At 44.5% G+C, this 19,984-nt stretch overlaps 2 protein-coding genes across 3 annotated transcripts; one reads left to right on the top strand and one right to left on the bottom strand.

The window, feature by feature from the left end:
- Positions 1 to 7,525: 7,525 nt before the first annotated feature.
- On the top strand, positions 7,526 to 11,761 carry pfdn1 (prefoldin subunit 1). The gene is made up of 4 exons (XM_084565575.1): positions 7,526 to 7,640; positions 8,578 to 8,744; positions 10,995 to 11,079; positions 11,172 to 11,761. The coding sequence occupies exons 1-4, from the start codon at positions 7,608 to 7,610 to the stop codon at positions 11,253 to 11,255; spliced, it is 369 nt and encodes a 122-aa protein (XP_084421701.1). The 5' UTR covers positions 7,526 to 7,607; the 3' UTR covers positions 11,256 to 11,761.
- A 1,585-nt stretch (positions 11,762 to 13,346) lies between these two features.
- Positions 13,347 to 19,344, bottom strand: ttc1 (tetratricopeptide repeat domain 1). 2 transcript variants are annotated; one of them, XM_084565433.1, is made up of 8 exons: positions 19,272 to 19,344; positions 18,558 to 18,944; positions 18,235 to 18,295; positions 18,049 to 18,161; positions 17,849 to 17,885; positions 17,607 to 17,755; positions 13,785 to 13,839; positions 13,347 to 13,646 (listed from the first exon to the last, which is right to left on the bottom strand). In XM_084565433.1, the coding sequence occupies exons 2-8, from the start codon at positions 18,933 to 18,935 to the stop codon at positions 13,510 to 13,512; spliced, it is 930 nt and encodes a 309-aa protein (XP_084421559.1). In that variant the 5' UTR covers positions 18,936 to 18,944; positions 19,272 to 19,344; the 3' UTR covers positions 13,347 to 13,509. The 2 variants fall into 2 exon arrangements, with proteins under 2 accessions (XP_084421559.1, XP_084421560.1); XM_084565434.1 differs by lacking the exon at positions 19,272 to 19,344 and having other exon boundaries at positions 18,558 to 19,212.
- Positions 19,345 to 19,984: the final 640 nt, after the last annotated feature.

Genomic DNA, 19,984 nt, shown 5'->3' with positions numbered 1-19,984 from the left:
GCTCACCATCACCTACTACACAAAGGGAAAGGTGATGGTCCAGGGGGACGAAGCAAACTTGAAATCCTTTGAAGAAGTATTCTCCCTGATCAAAGCTGAGGTGGAGACCAAGAGGTACAATGTTCTCTGTGACAGTGAAGATGATGAGAGCCCAACAGAGAACCCCACCACCATGTCCATCTCTGCCCCTCCCACACCTGCCAGCTCCACCAACCAGCTGAAGGAGAGTATGGCCCTGCTGGAGCTGGACTTTGCTGAATTCAAAGAGCTGACCCAGGCCAGGCTGTCTGCCCCCCTAGACAACATTGTGCAGCAGCTTCAAGAGGAGCTCCAGCAGCTTAAGAGTGAAAACCAGGCCTCGACATCTGAGCTAAGAGGAAGTGTAGAGGCACTAAAACAGGAGAACAGTGTGCTCCGGGCTCAGTTAGCCAAAGTGAAAGAGGATGCTGAGAACAGAGAAAGGAACTTCATCAGGCAAGTCCGACACCTGACAGACCAACTCTCATCAGTCCCCAAAAAGACAACTACAGAGACAGAGACACAGACTCTCCCTGCTAGTCTTCCAAACCCCTCCCTTGTCTCTGTCCCACCATCTCTGCTCTGCACCCTACCAACACCCACACAGCCAGCTCCCAGCAGCCAACCCTGTCCATCCCAGCTGCCCTCCATTCAGCCTGAAGAACAAGCCCCACAAGTGGTCCTGCTGGCTGACTCAAACGGGAAATTCCTGGACACTAACAAGCTTTTTCCTTCTAAGAAAGTGCTGTCTAAACGTTGCAGCACCACAGGCCAAGCAATGAAGCTGTTGAGAAAGGAGACCCTCGGGAGCCCTCAATGCCTGGTGATCCACACAGGAACAAACGACCTGCACAACCTCCGAAGGAACACTGCTGAGGCAGTAAGGAAGATGGCGGAACAGGCCACCAAGGAATTCCCTGACACCCGCATCGTGATCTCCACCCTGCTGCCTAGGACAGACACTCCTCCTCACGTCATCCATGACATCAATATGGAGATCAGAAGAGGTTGTGCCACCTTACCCAACGTCCACCTGGCCCTCCATCCAACCATTGGCACCTGGGACCTCTACGATGGACTCCATCTACACAGAGAGAAGGTGAATATCTTTGCAAAGACCCTCAAAGACACGGCTCTAGGACGCAGCCCTTCCACCCTCTCTTCTACCAGAAGCTTCAGAGACCATCAAAGACCTCCTCCCCCCTATCTCCAGCCCCGGATCATCCCCACTGCGGTGAGGAGACACACCAGTTCTGCCCAGACCCCACACTACCCACACGCCCACCGCCTCAACACTGGGAAACAGAACCAGCTGAGGCCACTTTCCCCCTCCTCAGTCCCTGCCCAACAACCCCTTATACAGCATCGGCAGCAGAGCCATGGAGCAGCACGTCCCCCTCCCCACCCACAGCAGCAGAGCTATGCTGCAGTTGTAGCCCGGCCTGCTGTCACAGCCCCTCCCCCTGCTACCTATGAGCTGAGAGACATCAGGGAGATGCTGCACACCCTGTGCAGCCGGCTTCTGTCCAGCTAAGATATATTCCCATACGAGTCACAAAACAACATGGACATATATTTGTTAGTTAGTAATAGTAATAGCAATAGTAGTAGTCAGAACAATGGCAATATTATTGAAAATAGTAAATCTCCATGGAATTAATATCAAATTATTATTATACATATATAGATAGGTTTTTTTGTTTTGTTTTGTTTTGTTTTGTTTTGTTTTTGTCTCACTGTGCAGGTTCATTTTGATTGTTTTCTTTTTTGATGCGTTCATTTCACATAAGCTGTTGGAATATTCAGGGTCTCCACTCCTCGACCTTTGAGCTGAAGAGTGGAGACCCTGAGTTCCTGAAATCTATCAAAGACGTTGATATCATCGTATTGACGGAAACATGGTGTCATGATGATTTGCTCACTCGCTGTCCCCCAGGATATAATGAAGTCATGGTGCCCTCCATAAAACTAAAAAACATACGCAAGGGCAGAACATCGGGGGGGATTTTGGTGTGGTATAAAGGAGATCTTTGCAATCAGATCTCACCAGTAAAACAGGGTAAATCGCACATTTGGTTGAGCTTAGATCAAACCCTAGGCATAACCGATAGGGATCTATACCTCTGTGCAATTTACATACCCCCAGTGGATTCTCCTTATTTTGAAGAGGACATTTTTGACACCCTAAATTCAGAAATCTCCTATTTCCAGGCCCAGGGAAATGTACTTCTCACTGGAGATCTGAATGGACGTACAGGAATTGAACCTGATATCATTGACACACAGGGCAACAACCATGTATTTGGTCAGGCCCCCCTGTTTACCACACCAAACATCACCCGTCGGAATAACCTTGACTCAATATTGAATCAAAGTGGCAGGGAGATAGTGCATCTCTGTCGGGCCTTAGGCCTGTACATAATTAACGGTAGGTTCAGAGGGGACTCTTTGGGGAGGTTCACATACTCCTCAGCTCTTGGGTCTAGTGTTGTAGACTACGCAATCACTGACATGGACCCCTCAACTATCAGTGCATTCACTGTCAGACAGCAATCCCCCCTTTCAGACCACAACCAAATTAATGTGTTCTTTAAATTGTCAGGTCAAATTAGTGACACAAAAAGGAAGCCCAGTAAGCTGTATAAATTAAATCCTTCTTACAGATGGGCCCCAGACAGTGGAGACAAATTCACCAAGGCTCTAAACTCCCCTGATCTGATGAACTACATATCAACATATACTCAAAATCAATATGTCCCTACCAGAGATGGGGTAAACAAGGCCACTGATGATATCAATATGATATTTCATAAGGCAGCTATTAGGGCTGACCTCATAAAGCAAAGACGGAGACCTGTTAAAAGGCAAAATACCGACAAATGGTTTGATCAGGAATGCAAAGAAATCAGAAAAGAGCTGAGAAAAATAGCAAATGAGAAACATCGCCAACCGAACAACCCAGCCCTGCGCATTCGATACAATGACATTTTAAACACATATAAACACACAATTAGGATCAAAAAACAAAATTATACCCAATTGAAACTTGAAGATATTGAGAATGCCATTAACCAAAATCAATTCTGGGATATGTGGAACAAGTTCAACACAAAGCAACAGCAGACATTACCCATCCAAAACGGTGACATCTGGAGATCGCATTTTGAAAATTTATACAAAGACATACCAATCAATCAAATCAATTCAGATCAGTGTATTATGAAAGAAAAACTCCAAAAATTAGAAGAAACAATTAAAGACAACCAAAACCCCCTTGATTTCGAAATGACTTGGGAAGAAATAACCAGACAGACAAAATGTCTGAAGCCAAGGAAAGCTTGTGGTCCAGACAGCATTAGAAACGAAATGCTCAAAAGCAGCACCCCAGAAATGCAGGGTGCAGTGTTACATTTGTTCAACCTTATACTACAGGCAGGATGTTTCCCCAACATCTGGTGCAAAGGGCTCATTTCCCCCATTCATAAGAGTGGGGACAAATCAGACCCTAATAACTACCGTGGCATCTGTGTCAGCAGCTGTCTGGGTAAACTATTCTGTAGTATTCTTAATACAAGAATACTAGATTTCCTTGAGGAACAGTCAGCCTTAAGTAAAAGTCAGATTGGCTTCCTCCCAAAACACCGCACCACCGACCATGTATATACCCTTCACACTTTAATCAACAAACATGTACAACAAACTAAGAATGGAAAAATATTCGCCTGCTTCATTGATTTCAAGAAAGCTTTCGACTCTATTTGGCATGAAGGGCTCTATTACAGACTTTTAAAATGTGGCATAGGTGGCAAAATGTATGATCTGGTTAAATCAATGTATTCGGAAAACATGTGTGCTGTTAAAATTGGAGACAAATTAACTGATTTCTTCCCCCAGAGAAGAGGTGTTCGGCAGGGTTGCAACCTAAGTCCGACGTTATTTAATCTGTATATAAATGAACTGGCTGTTGAGTTGGATAAATGTGCTGCTCCGGGCCTCTCCCTCCTAGATAGAGAGGTGAAGTCTCTGTTCTATGCTGATGACCTTGTTCTACTGTCTCCTACTGAACAAGGACTACAGCTACAGCTGGACGTAGTAGAAAAGTACTGTCAGAACTGGGCCCTGGCAGTAAACATGAAGAAAACAAATGTCATGATTTTTCAAAAACGCCCCAGGTGTCATGAGAACAAACACCAATTTACCATCAATAATCATGTCATTGAACACAGCATGAGTTATACCTACCTTGGTATAATCATAACAGCATCAGGGAGTTTCAACATGGCAGTGAATGCACTAAAAGAAAAAGCTCGAAGAGCTCTATATGCAATTAAGAGAAAATTTTATAATGTCCATATTCCAATAAAAATCTGGCTTAAAATATTTGATAGTGTCATCCAGCCCATTGCGCTGTACGGTAGTGAAGTATGGGGTCCACTCAGTCATCAGAGCTTTATCCGTTGGGACAAACATCCAACAGAATCTCTACATGCAGAATTCTGCAGATACATTTTACACGTACACAGAAACACACCAACAAATGCATGTAGAGCAGAATTAGGCAGATACCCACTGATAATCAACATTCAGAAGAGAACGCTCAACTTCTTTAACCACCTGAAATCCAGCCCCAGAGACACCCTCCACTCCAAAGCCCTCCAAACCCAAGAGCTGAGCCCAGAGAAGAGTCCCCTATGTCAGTTGGTACTGAGGCTAACTGCCCCCTCTCAGACACAGTCTGACCAGCCTCACAACAACACTGCTCTACAAAAAGTAATCAGGGTAAATCAAATTATAGCACAATGTAAAGAAAGCTATCTGGACCATTGGGAAGAAACAACTAAAAGCCAAAGTAGATTGGAATGTTATCTTGCCCTTAAAAGAGATTATGAATTAGCAGAATATCTCTCTACTGTCAGAGATAGAAAGCAGAGACAGATCCTAACCAAGTACAGGCTCAGTGACCACAAACTGGCAATCCAAACAGGAAGACACAAAAAATCATGGCAACCAAAAGAAAACAGAAAATGTGGTCACTGTTGGACAGGTGAGGTTGAGACGGAGATGCACTTTCTCCTACAATGTACAAAATTAAATGACACTAGAAAAATTTATTGGAACAAGTTCAGCTCTTTGGTTCCAGGTTTCAAAGAGCTGGACGACCTCTCCAAATTAAAAATACTCCTCGGAGAAGGAGAGCGGGCACACCTGGCTGCCCAGTATGTGTTAACATGCCACACCCTGAGGGACAGTGAGTGATCGAGGCACACACACACACACACACACACACACACACTGTATATAACTAATAGAATGTTCATAATGTATATATCTTTGATTTATTGTATTGTACTTTAATGCTCTGCTTTGGCAATATTGTTTTTTTTTTTTTTTTAAGAAACTTTCATGCCAATAAAGCCCATTTTGAATTGAATTTGAAAATATTACCGTGGAGCTGAGATGATGTCTCACTCCGATTCTGTTTGTAGGGATCAAAGATGATCAAAGATGTCTCACTCCGATCCTGTTTGTAGGGATCAAAGATGATCAAAGATGTCTCACTCCGATCCTGTTTGTAGGGATCAAAGATGTCTCACTCCGATCCTGTTTGTAGGGATCAAAGATGATCAAAGATGTCTCACTCCGATCCCGTTTGTAGGGATCAAAGATGTCTCACTCCGATCCCGTTTGTAGGGATCAAAGATGTCTCACTCCGATCCCGTTTGTAGGGATCAAAGATGTCTCACTCCGACCCCGTTTGTAGGGATCAAAGATGTCTCACTCTGATCTTTTTTCTACTGTCTCTCACATTGACGACTGCTGTGTACGCTGTGGAACCGTGAACTGCCTGAAAGGAAGTAAATAAATAATAATAAAGATCACAGACCTGTGGCTCTCACCTCCACAGTGACGAAGAGATTTGAACCGCTGGTTTCAAAGCTCATAGTCAGAATCAAATCAGAGCCAACGGGTCGACTCTAGGAACTAGAAGTAGGTCTGAACTTTGAGATGGAAGTGATCTGTTGGGATGATCTGGTACAATGAGGTCTTTGATGGATCTAGGTCTTTAAGGGCCTTGGATGGAAGGAGGAGGAGTTTAAATTCTAGATTTGAAGCTAAGCCTGGACTAATATAATCTCTCTGGTTAATTCCTGCAGCATTTTAAATAGTATTTGGAGCCAGACAGTAATGAATAAGAATAATAAGAATAAGAATAAGAAAAACCTTTATTAGTCCTGCAATGGGGAAATTGCAGTTCACAACAGCTTACAGAAAGATGTAGAATAAAAAAAATAGCAAGAGCAAAAAGGGTAGCTATACAGTATGACAGTACATTAACAGGTACATACATAATGACAGTAATCCAGCCTGGAAGACACTAATGCATCAACTAGTGTTTCAGCATCACTCTGAGACAGGACGTCCCTGATGTTGACCGAGCTGATGCAGGTGAAAGAAGACAGTCCTGGTCACTGGCTTTACGGGACAATTAAAGGACATGTCCTGGTACAGATTTGTGCAGTGTTTCCTGATAATGTTTCCTAAGGGAAACATGTATAATGTGAAGAGTATTGGTCCTAGCACAGAACCCTGAGGAACTCCATAACTAACTTTGGTATGAGTAGAAGAATCATTGTTGTAATCTGTCAGATAGATAGGATTCAAACCTTTAATCAAAGGTAAAATATTGTGATAAATAGAGTCAGATGCAGCACTAAGACCTAACAGGACGAGGACAGAGACAAGTCCACTGTCTGAAGCCATGAGGAGATCATTGGTAACTTTAACCAGAGCTGGTTCTGTTCCATGATGAACTCTAAACCTGAAACTCTTCAGACCATTCCTGTTTAAATAGTCACATGACTGATTAGCAACAACTTTAACTACAAGTTTAGAAATCAAAGGAAGGTTGGAGATCAGTCTAGGGTCAAAACATCTGGATCTGGAGGAGGTTTTGTTAAGTTAAGGTTTAATTACAGCATCATATCCTGTTAATAAAGATAAATGTATCTGGTTTAATATGGAGGTAGATGCTGTAATTATTGAAGCGAGTTCAGAAATTTTAGAGCAGAGTTTCCATATTTTATTTTATTTTATTTTATTTGTTTATGCATAATGGGTGCAACAACGGCAAAAACAAATTCAATGTATGTACAAACATGTTGGCAATAAAGTCTTTTCTGATTCTAAGTCTGAGAACGATCTGGAGAGAAGGATTCCAGATGTTCATCAGGTCCTGTAGACGTTTCTAACGCTGCTGTTCATCTTTGACAGCTGGAGGATTATTTCTCTACAGTTTAGTAAAGAAGCTCACAAATTATTATTATTAATATTATTAATACTACTACTACTGCTAATAATAATAATAATAATATAATGAATAAAACGCATTTTTTGTTGGTTGATTCTATTTTATCTCATTTTTCATGTAAAGATGTTTCAAAGTGTTTGATAAATAAAGACATAAAGTAACGTGTAAATAGAAGAAGAAGAAGAAGAAGAAGACGAAGACGAAGACTAGTCTGACTCAAACCGTAGAAGAGGGTCATCGCACATGCGCAGTGTGTGTCTGTTGTCCGACGACAGTGAAGATGGCTGCGCCCGTGGACCTGGAGCTGAAGAAGGTACCGTTCAGTCCAACATGTTCTCTGATCTTACCTGTCCTCGCGTGAGAGTCACGTGGTCTCTGTGTTTAACCATCAGCAGCGGACAGTCTACACGGAGTTAGCAACGGCCGCTAACGACGGAGCTAGCTCTTAGCTTGGCTAACGGTTAGCATGGCTAGCGGTTAGCATGGCTAACGGTTAGCATGGCTGAGGAAAGCTGCTGCTGCTTCAGACAAAAATAAACGAGCGAAGAAGAAAAATCAACTAAAGTCGTTCTGATAGATTAATCGATCAACGAACAGATTATTGTTCAGATTAAATCCGAGCATGTGTGTCACGTGTTTCATGTTATTGTCTCTAAACTCTGATCTTTACTGGGGATCTGAGCAGAAGCAGCTCTGTGACTCTAAGTTCACAGGTTCGATTCCCCGTGTTCTCAGTCAGAGTGATACCTCCTGTTGCAGGTGTTTGTAACAGAGTGATACCTCCTGTTGCAGGTGTTTGTAACAGAGTGATACCTCCTGTTGCAGGTGTTTTAACAGAGTGATACCTCCTGTCGCAGGTGTTTGTAACAGAGTGATACCTCCTGTTGCAGGTGTTTTAACAGAGTGATACCTCCTGTTGCAGGTGTTTTAACAGAGTGATACCTCCTGTTGCAGGTGTTTTTAACAGAGTGATACCTCCTGTTGCAGGTGTTTTAACAGAGTGATACCTCCTGTCGCAGGTGTTTGTAACAGAGTGATACCTCCTGTCGCAGGTGTTTGTAACAGAGTGATACCTCCTGTTGCAGGTGTTTTAACAGAGTGATACCTCCTGTTGCAGGTGTTTTAACAGAGTGATACCTCCTGTTGCAGGTGTTTTTAACAGAGTGATACCTCCTGTTGCAGGTGTTTTAACAGAGTGATACCTCCTGTTGCAGGTGTTTGTAACAGAGTGATACCTCCTGTCTCCTCAGGCGTTCTCTGAGCTGCAGATGAAGATGATTGACACCCAGCAGAAGGTGAAGTTGGCCGATCTGCAGATCGATCAGCTGACCCGTGTCCAGAAACACGCCAAGTTAACCCACGCGGAGATCTCAGTGCTACCTGACAACACGCGACTCTACGAGGGCGTGGGACGCATGTGAGTCATACCTGACAGGAAGCTGTGTGTGTTTCTATTGGCTGCTGCTGGAGACCATGTGACCTGACAGGAAGCTGTGTGTGTTTCTATTGGCTGCTGCTGGAGACCATGTGACCTGACAGGAAGCTGTGTGTGTTTCTATTGGCTGCTGCTGGAGACCATGTGACCTGACAGGAAGCTGTGTGTGTTTCTATTGGCTGCTGCTGGAGACCATGTGACCTGACAGGAAGCTGCGTGTGTTTCTATTGGCTGCTGCTGGAGACCATGTGACCTGACAGGAAGCTGCCTGTGTTTCTATTGGTTGCTGCTGGAGACCATGTGACCTAACAGGAAGCTGTGTGTGTTTCTATTGGTTGCTGCTGGAGACCATGTGACCTGACAGGAAGCTGTGTGTGTTTCTATTGGCTGCTGCTGGAGACCATAGGCGCGTTCGACTTGATGCAGATCTGTCTGAGTCTGACTTGACGTGATGCATGCTGGGATGAACGCAATGCATGCTGGGATGGACGCAATGCATGCTGGTTAGAAATCCTGTCCGACTTGAGTCAGACGGGGAGGGACTTACCACTACGTCACCATGTCACATGACCTTAAAATATCGCGGGAGTCTTCGCCTGCAGACAGATCTTGCAGTTGCTCTCCAACGATCTGCACGACCGGAAACCCGCCCTCATGACGTCAGGTCAAAGACGTGATTGGGCAGTTTGGGAGGAATCTCCTCATGACGATTTTGACGTTTCTCGCTTCGTTATGTTGGAATATGCGAAAATGAACAGAAATCGAAGGGATACCTTCTTATATGTGATTTCTGCAACAATGGTAGGCTGGCCTACTGAAAACGTTGTACATCTGACTGCAGTTCAATGCAGAGTTCATTTCTTCCATTAAACAGTAAAAAGGCATTTTTAACATGTTGGTAACAGTAGAATAAGAGAGATAATGGACTTCACTCCATTAGAGTATAAAATAAAAAACAAAAATACCCTGGACTATTGGCTCGACTGTCAGCACGCTCGGCTCCCGATCCGAGGTGCTGCTGGTTCGAGTCCGGGCGTGTGCAGAGCTCAACACAACGCAGGTTACATTCTAAGGCTTCGCGTTGGGCCGTTTTACCATCTAGAACGCGTGCATTAAATTTGTAGAAGTGTCGTCCATTATCCTTTACTTATATCGTAGTACTGCTTCTTCAGTATCATCCTAAATTGGTTTAGTGGGTAACGCGTCAGTCTGGCGATCGGCCGTCCGAAGTTCAAATCTTGTTAACGGTTAGTAGATTTTTGGGGTTCTTCTTCACACCTGTCTGTCCAGAAATGAAAACAAATGGCATTTAATCTCCATCTCAATATCTTTCTGTGAATTCGTTTCATGGTTGAGTTACAGGTGCTAAACGACTTTGGGTGTAAAAGTAAATATTCAAATAAGTAGCCTAATCAGCAGTTCATTTTCGCCAAGATTGGAGACCAAAGCACTATGCTACTTAATCCTTATTCAGTAGATTTGCTGCTATTCACAATCCTTTGCATACAGCATGCTTGTTGTAACACGGGTATAAATTCCGGTAACTCCAAAGGTTCTATTTCGTCGGCAACAACGAATGCAAACACCGCGAGATCCGCCATTGTTTACACGAAGTTGACCGTGTCCGACTTGTCTGCAGCCGTTTTATGCTCCACCCCTACAGTCGGCGTAAGATCACGCTGACGTAAGCAAGTCAGACTCAGACAGGCGCAGACAAGTCGAACGCGCCTCATGTGACCTGACAGGAAGCTGTGTGTGTTTCTATTGGTTGCTGATGGAGACCATGTGACCTGACAGGAAGCTGCGTGTGTTTCTATTGGTTGCTGCTGGAGACCATGTGACCTGACAGGAAGCTGCCTGTGTTTCTATTGGCTGCTGCTGGAGACCATGTGACCTGACAGGAAGCTGTGTGTGTTTCTATTGGCTGCTGCTGGAGACCATGTGACCTGACAGGAAGCTGCCTGTGTTTCTATTGGTTGCTGCTGGAGACCATGTGACCTGACAGGAAGCTGCCTGTGTTTCTATTGGCTGCTGCTGGAGACCATGTGACCTGACAGGAAGCTGTGTGTGTTTCTATTGGCTGCTGCTGGAGACCATGTGACCTGACAGGAAGCTGCCTGTGTTTCTATTGGCTGCTGCTGGAGACCATGTGACCTGACAGGAAGCTGCCTGTGTTTCTATTGGCTGCTGATGGAGACCATGTGACCTGACAGGAAGCTGTGTGTGTTTCAGGTTCATTCTTCAGTCCAAGGAGGAGATCAACAATCAGCTGACAGACAAACAGAAAACAGCTGACGAGAAAATCAAAGAGTTTGAGGTACTAACAACAGCTGGCTACACCCCCCAGACTGGTATCATGGCTGTAGTCACCATGGTAACCACTGACTGTCTGTGCTTGTTTCTTCCCAGCAAAAGAAGGTGTACCTTGAACGCAGCGTGAAAGAAGCTGAAGACAACATCAGAGAGATGCTGCTGTCCAGGAGAGCTCAGTGACCAGTGATCTACAGTGATCTACAGTGATCTACAGTGATCTACAGTGATCAATAGTGATCTACAGTGATCTACAGAGATCTACAGTGATCTACAGTGATCTATAGTGATCAATAGTGATCTACAGTGATCTATAGTGATCTACAGTGATCTATAGTGATCTACAGTGATCTATAGTGATCTGTAGTGATCAATAGTGATCTACAGTGATCTATAGTGATCTACAGTGATCTATAGTGATCTACAGTGATCTATAGTGATCTGTAGTGATCAATAGTGATCAATAGTGATCTACAGTGATCTATAGTGATCTACAGTGATCTACAGAGATCTACAGTGATCTATAGTGATCTAGTGATCTCTAGTGATCTACAGTGATCTATAGTGATCTACAGTGATCTATAGTGATCTGTAGTGATCTACAGTGATCTGTAGTGATCTATAGTGATCTACAGTAATCAGTGTGTTTATTGTGTCTGTATCAGTTTATTAAAGTCTGGATCCTCTTACTTCCTGTGTGTGTTCAGTTGAACCAGGTCCTCACAAAGACATGAAGACAAATCTGTGTGTGTTACTGCATCAGAGATACTTTAGAAGTACTCTGATACTTTACTTTAGAAGTACTCTGATACGTTAGAAATACTCTGATACTTTAGAAATACTCTGATACTTTACTTTAGAAGTTCTCTGATACTTTACTTTAGAAGTACTCTGATACTTTAGAAATACTCTGATACTTTAGAAGTACTCTGATACTTTAGAAATACTCTAATACTTTACTTTAGAAGTACTCTGATACTTTACTTTAGAAATACTCTGATACTTTAGAAGTACTCTGATACTTTAGAAATACTCTGATACTTTAGAAATACTCTGATACTTTACTTTAGAAGTACTCTGATACTTTAGAAGTACTCTGATACTTTAGAAATACTCTGATACTTTACTTTAGAAATACTCTGATACTTTACTTTAGAAGTACTCTGATACTTTAGAAATACTGATACTTTAGAAGTACTCTGATACTTTAGAAATACTCTGATACTTTACTTTAGAAATACTCTGATACTTTAGAAATACTCTGATACTTTAGAAATACTGATACTTTAGAAGTACTCTGATACTTTAGAAGTACTCTGATACTTTAGAAGTACTCTGATTCTTTACTTTAGAAATACTCTGATACTTTAGAAGTACTCTGATTCTTTACTTTAGAAATACTCTGATACTTTAGAAATACTGATACTTTACTTTAGAAGTACTCTGATACTTTAGAAATACTGATACTTTAGAAATACTGATACTTTAGAAGTACTCTGATACTTTACTTTAGAAGTACTCTGATACTTTAGAAATACTCTGATACTTTAGAAGTACTCTGATACTTTAGAAGTACTCTGATACTTTACTTTAGAAGTACTCTGATACTTTAGAAATACTCTGATACTTTAGAAGTACTCTGATACTTTACTTTAGAAGTACTCTGATACTTTACTTTAGAAGTACGCTGATACTTTAGAAATACTCTGATACTTTAGAATTACTCTGATACTTTAGAAATACTCTGATACTTTAGAAATACTCTGATACTTTACTTTAGAAGTACTCTGATACTTTAGAAGTACTCTGATACTTTAGAAATACTCTGATACTTTACTTTAGAAATACTCTGATACTTTACTTTAGAAGTACTCTGATACTTTAGAAATACTGATACTTTAGAAGTACTCTGATACTTTAGAAATACTCTGATACTTTACTTTAGAAATACTCTGATACTTTAGAAATACTCTGATACTTTAGAAGTACTCTGATACTTTAGAAGTACTCTGATACTTTACTTTAGAAATACTCTGATACTTTAGAAATACTGATACTTTACTTTAGAAGTACTCTGATACTTTAGAAGTACTCTGATACTTTAGAAATACTGATACTTTAGAAATACTGATACTTTAGAAGTACTCTGATACTTTAGAAGTACTCTGATACTTTACTTTAGAAGTACTCTGATACTTTAGAAATACTCTGATACTTTAGAAGTACTCTGATACTTTACTTTAGAAATACTCTGATACTTTAGAAGTACTCTGATACTGTATCCGTTACCCGACCGACCAAGTTTTCTATGAACTGGTTCAGTCACAACTAATCAACCAATCACTGATCAACGTTCAGAGATCAGACGTGTTTATTGGTTGAGCAGCAGACAGGTAAATAAGTGAGGAGACACCACTGTGACATCACGGTGACATCATCATCTGTTGTTGTTGTTGGGGTTCTGGACGAAGTTGACGGAGTAGGAGCCGCTGTCTCTGTCCTGATTCACCTGGAAGTTACTGGTGGACAGTCCAAAAGGCCTCAGGATCATGTTCCCCAGGTCCTTCAGTTTACCTGGAGGTCACACAGGGGTCACACAGGGGTCACACAGAGGTCACACAGGGGTCACACAGGGGTCACACAGGGGTCACAGGTCTGAACTGATTCATACGGGTCACTAAGAGTCGTAGTGTGTTAGAGTGTTGAACGTACTGATCATCTCCTCCTTCAGCTTCTCGTTTCTCTCCTGAATCTGCTGAGGCAACCTCTGAGAGACAGGAGGACAGAGAGGGACAGGACAGAGACAGGAGGACAGAGAGGGACAGGACAGAGACAGGAGGACAGAGAGGGACAGGACAGAGACAGACAGGAGGACAGAGAGGGACAGGACAGAGACAGACAGGAGCACAGAGAGACAGAACAGAGACAGACAGGAGGACAGAGAGGGACAGGACAGAGACAGGAGGACAGAGAGGGACAGGACAGAGACAGACAGGAGGACAGAGAGACAGAACAGAGACAGACAGGAGGACAGAGAGGGACAGGACAGAGACAGGAGGACAGAGAGACAGAACAGAGACAGACAGGAGGACAGAGAGGGACAGGACAGAGACAGGAGGACAGAGAGGGACAGGACAGAGACAGGAGGACAGAGAGGGACAGGACAGAGACAGACAGGAGCACAGAGAGACAGAACAGAGACAGACAGGAGGACAGAGAGGGACAGGACAGAGACAGGAGGACAGAGAGACAGAACAGAGACAGACAGGAGGACAGAGAGACAGAACAGACAGGAGGACAGAGAGACAGAACAGACAGGAGGACAGAGAGACAGAACAGAGACAGACAGGAGGACAGAGAGGGACAGGACAGAGACAGGAGGACAGAGAGACAGAACAGAGACAGACAGGAGGACAGAGAGACAGAACAGAGACAGACAGGAGGACAGAGAGGGACAGGACAGAGACAGACAGAGAGATAGAACAGAGACGGACAGAACAGAGACAGACAGGAGGACAGAGAGACAGAACAGAGACAGACAGGACAGAGATATAGAACAGAGACGGACAGAGAGGGACAGAACAGAGACAGACAGGAGGACAGAGAGACAGAACAGAGACAGACAGAGGGACAGGACAGAGACAGGAGGACAGAGAGACAGAACAGAGACGGACAGAGAGGGACAGGACAGAGACAGACAGGAGGACAGAGAGGGACAGAACAGAGACAGACAGAGAGATAGAACAGAGACAGACAGGAGGACAGAGAGACAGAACAGAGACAGACAGGAGGACAGAGAGACAGAACAGAGACAGACAGGAGGACAGAGAGATAGAACAGAGACGGACAGGAGGACAGAGAGGGACAGGACAGAGACAGACAGGAGGACAGAGAGACAGAACAGAGACAGACAGGAGGACAGAGAGACAGAACAGAGACAGACAGGAGGACAGAGAGGGACAGGACAGAGACAGACAGGAGGACAGAGAGACAGAACAGAGACAGACAGGAGGACAGAGAGATAGAACAGGAGGACAGAGAGGGACAGAGAGACAGAACAGAGACAGACAGGAGGACAGAGAGACAGAACAGAGACAGACAGAGAGATAGAACAGAGACAGACAGGAGGACAGAGATATAGAACAGAGACAGACAGGAGGACAGAGAGAGAACAGGAGGACAGAGAGAGAACAGGAGGTCAGAGACAGACAGGAGGACAGAGAGATAGAACAGGAGGACAGAGAGGGACAGGACAGAGACAGACAGGAGGACAGAGAGAGAACAGGAGGACAGAGACAGACAGGAGGACAGACAGAGAGAACAGAGACAGATAGAACAGGAGGACAGAGAGACAGAACAGGAGGACAGAGAGACAGAACAGGGACAGAACAGAGACAGACAGGAGGACAGAGAGATAGAACAGAGATGGACAGAGAGGGACAGAACAGAGACAGACAGGAGGACAGAGAGATAGAACAGAGACAGACAGGAGGACAGACAGAGAGAACAGAGACAGATAGAACAGGAGGACAGAGAGACAGAACAGGAGGACAGAGAGACAGAACAGGAGGACAGAGAGACAGAACAGAGACGGACAGAGAGGGACAGGACAGAGACAGACAGGAGGACAGAGAGAGAGAACAGAGACAGGAGGACAGAGAGATAGAACAGGAGGACAGAGAGATAGAACAGAGACGGACAGAGAGGGACAGAGAGACAGAACAGAGACAGACAGAGAGATAGAACAGAGACAGACAGGAGGACAGAGATATAGAACAGAGACGGACAGGAGGACAGAGAGATAGAACAGAGACAGACAGGAGGACAGAGAGAGAACAGGAGGACAGAGAGAGAACAGTAGGACAGACAGAGAGAACAGAGACAGATAGAACAGGAGGACAGAGAGACAGAACAGGAGGACAGAGAGATAGAACAGAGACGGACAGAGAGGGACAGGACAGAGACAGACAGGAGGACAGACAGAGAGAACAGAGACAGATAGAACAGGAGGACAGAGAGACAGAACAGGAGGACAGAGAGACAGAACAGGGACAGAACAGAGACAGACAGGAGGACAGAGAGATAGAACAGAGATGGACAGAGAGGGACAGAACAGAGACAGACAGGAGGACAGAGAGATAGAACAGAGACAGACAGGAGGACAGACAGAGAGAACAGAGACAGATAGAACAGGAGGACAGAGAGACAGAACAGGAGGACAGAGAGACAGAACAGGAGGACAGAGAGACAGAACAGAGACGGACAGAGAGGGACAGGACAGAGACAGACAGGAGGACAGAGAGAGAGAACAGAGACAGGAGGACAGAGAGATAGAACAGGAGGACAGAGAGATAGAACAGAGACGGACAGAGAGGGACAGAGAGACAGAACAGAGACAGACAGAGAGATAGAACAGAGACAGACAGGAGGACAGAGATATAGAACAGAGACGGACAGGAGGACAGAGAGATAGAACAGAGACAGACAGGAGGACAGAGAGAGAACAGGAGGACAGAGAGAGAACAGTAGGACAGACAGAGAGAACAGAGACAGATAGAACAGGAGGACAGAGAGACAGAACAGGAGGACAGAGAGATAGAACAGAGACGGACAGAGAGGGACAGGACAGAGACAGACAGGAGGACAGACAGAGAGAACAGAGACAGATAGAACAGGAGGACAGAGAGACAGAACAGGAGGACAGAGAGACAGAACAGGGACAGAACAGAGACAGACAGGAGGACAGAGAGATAGAACAGAGATGGACAGAGAGGGACAGAACAGAGACAGACAGGAGGACAGAGAGATAGAACAGAGACAGACAGGAGGACAGACAGAGAGAACAGAGACAGATAGAACAGGAGGACAGAGAGACAGAACAGGAGGACAGAGAGACAGAACAGGAGGACAGAGAGACAGAACAGAGACGGACAGAGAGGGACAGGACAGAGACAGACAGGAGGACAGAGAGAGAGAACAGAGACAGGAGGACAGAGAGATAGAACAGGAGGACAGAGAGATAGAACAGAGACGGACAGAGAGGGACAGAGAGACAGAACAGAGACAGACAGAGAGATAGAACAGAGACAGACAGGAGGACAGAGATATAGAACAGAGACGGACAGGAGGACAGAGAGATAGAACAGAGACAGACAGGAGGACAGAGAGAGAACAGGAGGACAGAGAGAGAACAGTAGGACAGACAGAGAGAACAGAGACAGATAGAACAGGAGGACAGAGAGACAGAACAGGAGGACAGAGAGATAGAACAGAGACGGACAGAGAGGGACAGGACAGAGACAGACAGGAGGACAGAGAGAGAGAACAGAGACAGGAGGACAGGGAGTTAATCATATTTGTAGTAGAGTAACAGTTCTATATAATATATACATATATATATATATATAGTGTGGCACTACAGTTCCCATGATGCTTTGAGGAATGTAAACAGGAAGTAAACGGGTTTCACTCTACGGTCAGTCATTAAAGCAGGCGTCTCTATGCCTAGTTTGTCCCAGCAGTCAGTGAACGCACCATGCAGGCCTGTCTGGCACCGCTGTGGTTCGGGTCTCGTTCCAGAACCTTGTTGTAGTCGTCCAGAGCCTCGTCCAGCTTCTCCGTCTGCTCGTAAAGCTCCGCCCTCCTCAGCCACGCCCGCAGGTAGTCAGGGTTCAGCTCTATTGCTATGGTAACCAGACAAGCATCAATACACTCGTCAATCAATCAACCAATCACTAATGAAGCAGCTCACAGTGATCAGTGATGTCATCACTCACCTCTGCTGCAGTCTGAAATCGCCTGATCCTTCAGATCCTGACAGACAGACAGACAGCGTTAGCATTGTGCTAACTAGCTACCTATGATTAGCATGTAGAGGGCAGGTTTTTATAGTGGTGTTTTTGAATGTTCTTAGGGTGTTATTAGCATGTCATTAGCATGTCGTTAGCATGTCGTTAGCGTGTCGTTAGCGTGTTACCAGGTGCAGTCTAGCAGCAGCTCTGTTGGAGAACAGCACGGCTCGGTCTCGGCTGAAACCAACAGGACACAGGACCAGGGCGTCGGTGTAGCTCCGCTCGGCCTCGGCCCAGTCTGCAGGAACACATACTCATCTGAGAACTGGTCTGGACCGGTCACACTGGTCTCAGAACTGGTTTCAACTCACCCCCAGCTTTAAAGTGGCTGTTTCCTGTTTCTTTCAGAGCTAAACTCTGCTGCCGTCGGTTCTGAAACGACCACAAACCAGAACCCTCCTAAAAGAACGGTTCTAAGAAGAACAGAGTTTAAAGAGACACTTCTAATCACTGAACTCTCACTGCTGCTGATGCTAATGCTAACTAATCAACCTTAATCAATAGATTAGGAAGCACATCAGTCCACAGTGTTGTTAGCATGTGGCTGGTGAACATGCTAACAACACTACAGGCTACAAACAAGCTAGTAGCACATGTCAACAACACGCTGCACACACTGTTAGCATGGGGTTACCTCCTTCTCCTCCTCCGTCAGCTCCTTCTCTACCTCCCTCAGGTAGTCGTCATCAAACTCCACTCTCTGGTTGACCTCCTCCTCCTTCATCATCATCTCCTCCTCCTCCTCCTCCTCCTCCTGTCCTCCTCCTGTCTCTCGCTCTGTGTCTCCTCTGCTGTCACTCAGTCTGTCTGTCTTTATGTAAAAGTCCTCAGACTCCGCTGTGTCCTGTCCACTGTCCTTTATCTTCTCCTCCTCCCCGTCCTCCTCCCCGTCCTCCTCTCCGTCCTCCTCCCCGTCCTCCTCCTCCTGCTGTCCTCTGGGGTCTGGAGGCTCCAGACTGTCCTGGCAGTCGTAGTAGTCGTCCTCCTCCTTGTCTTTCCTTGAGTTGCTCATCTTGAAGCTCTGCAGCAGAAACCAGAGTTAAAGATCCAGACGAGTCAGAGCTGTTCACCTGTTCAGGTAGAGCTAGAGTCCATAGATGATAAGATTCTTTTATCAAATGTTAAATCAGTACATTTCTGATGGGACTTCTGAACGTCCACGGAGTTACGGCTACATGGTAGCTGAGGGCTAACTGCTAGGAGCTAAGAGCTAAGCTAACAGTCAGCTGACGAACGTAAACACGATGTCAGCCTCATCATACGTCACGGCTCAGCGCGATGATGTCATCGGTATGACGTTAGACTAAAGGTAAAAACAATAAAAACATTAAAAACAGCTGATTCTCACCTGAACCCCACGAACCTGCTCTGCTCTCTGACGTCACTTCCTGAAGATTGATCCTCTTCTTCTTCTTCTGCTGTTGGTAGAAAATCCACTTCCGGGTCATTATTAAACGTCGCCTGTTGAAGAGAAATAAACTTGCTCTCGCTTTCCGTCTCTTATCTTCGTTCTTTTGGTTCAGTGTTTATTTTTTCATCTTTTCATTTATTTATTTATTTGTTTGTTTATTTATTTTCCCAGGGTCATTGAACGTTGCAGAGACTAGAACATGTGACCAGTGGAGTTATCAGTGACCCGTCCATCCTTCCTCTGCTCTGCCTCCAGTTAATATCATATATAATAAATTAATTCTACACTCAACTCATTGATTATTTATTTATTTACTGCTCCCACGTTCCTGTGGTTGATGTAGCAACTGTCAATCATTATCACGTCACTTCCTGTTTCTATAGTCAGATAACTTTTCATGTATGTGACGTGTACTTTAGTCCCGCCCACTAATGCTTTGGTTTCACTGGTTCTACAGATTACCAGAACCCGTCTACGGAGAGCCTCGCCACTCTCTGTTACAGTTTTTTACAATCACTTTGCTTCTATTTTCAGAACCTTGATGTCATTTTTCACAACTCTAGACACAAAACTCACAACGGTTATCACTTGTAACACAGGCTGTCTAATGTTCAAAACATTGCATTGTGCATTCACATCTTTAAATAAAT

This window comes from Chelon labrosus (genome assembly GCF_963514085.1).
Source record: "Chelon labrosus genome assembly, chromosome: 17".
NCBI lineage: Eukaryota > Metazoa > Chordata > Actinopteri > Mugiliformes > Mugilidae > Chelon > Chelon labrosus.
The sequence above is the reverse complement of the archived record's forward strand: the minus strand, read 5'-3'. Positions and strand labels throughout refer to the sequence as shown.

Bases quoted from the DNA above. Each gene is read 5' to 3' on its own strand.
- ttc1 (XM_084565433.1), bottom strand. From the start codon at position 18,935: ATGAGCAACTCAAGGAAAGACAAGGAGGAGGACGACTACTACGACTGC. The intron at 18,296-18,557 runs GTAACCCCATGC...TGGTCGTTTCAG, and splicing joins TGACGGAGGAGGAGAAGGAG to AACCGACGGCAGCAGAGTTT. The intron at 18,162-18,234 runs GTGAGTTGAAAC...GTGTTCCTGCAG, and splicing joins CAGCCACTTTAAAGCTGGGG to ACTGGGCCGAGGCCGAGCGG.
- pfdn1 (XM_084565575.1), top strand. From the start codon at position 7,608: ATGGCTGCGCCCGTGGACCTGGAGCTGAAGAAG. The intron at 7,641-8,577 runs GTACCGTTCAGT...CTGTCTCCTCAG, and splicing joins TGGACCTGGAGCTGAAGAAG to GCGTTCTCTGAGCTGCAGAT. The intron at 11,080-11,171 runs GTACTAACAACA...GTTTCTTCCCAG, and splicing joins AGAAAATCAAAGAGTTTGAG to CAAAAGAAGGTGTACCTTGA.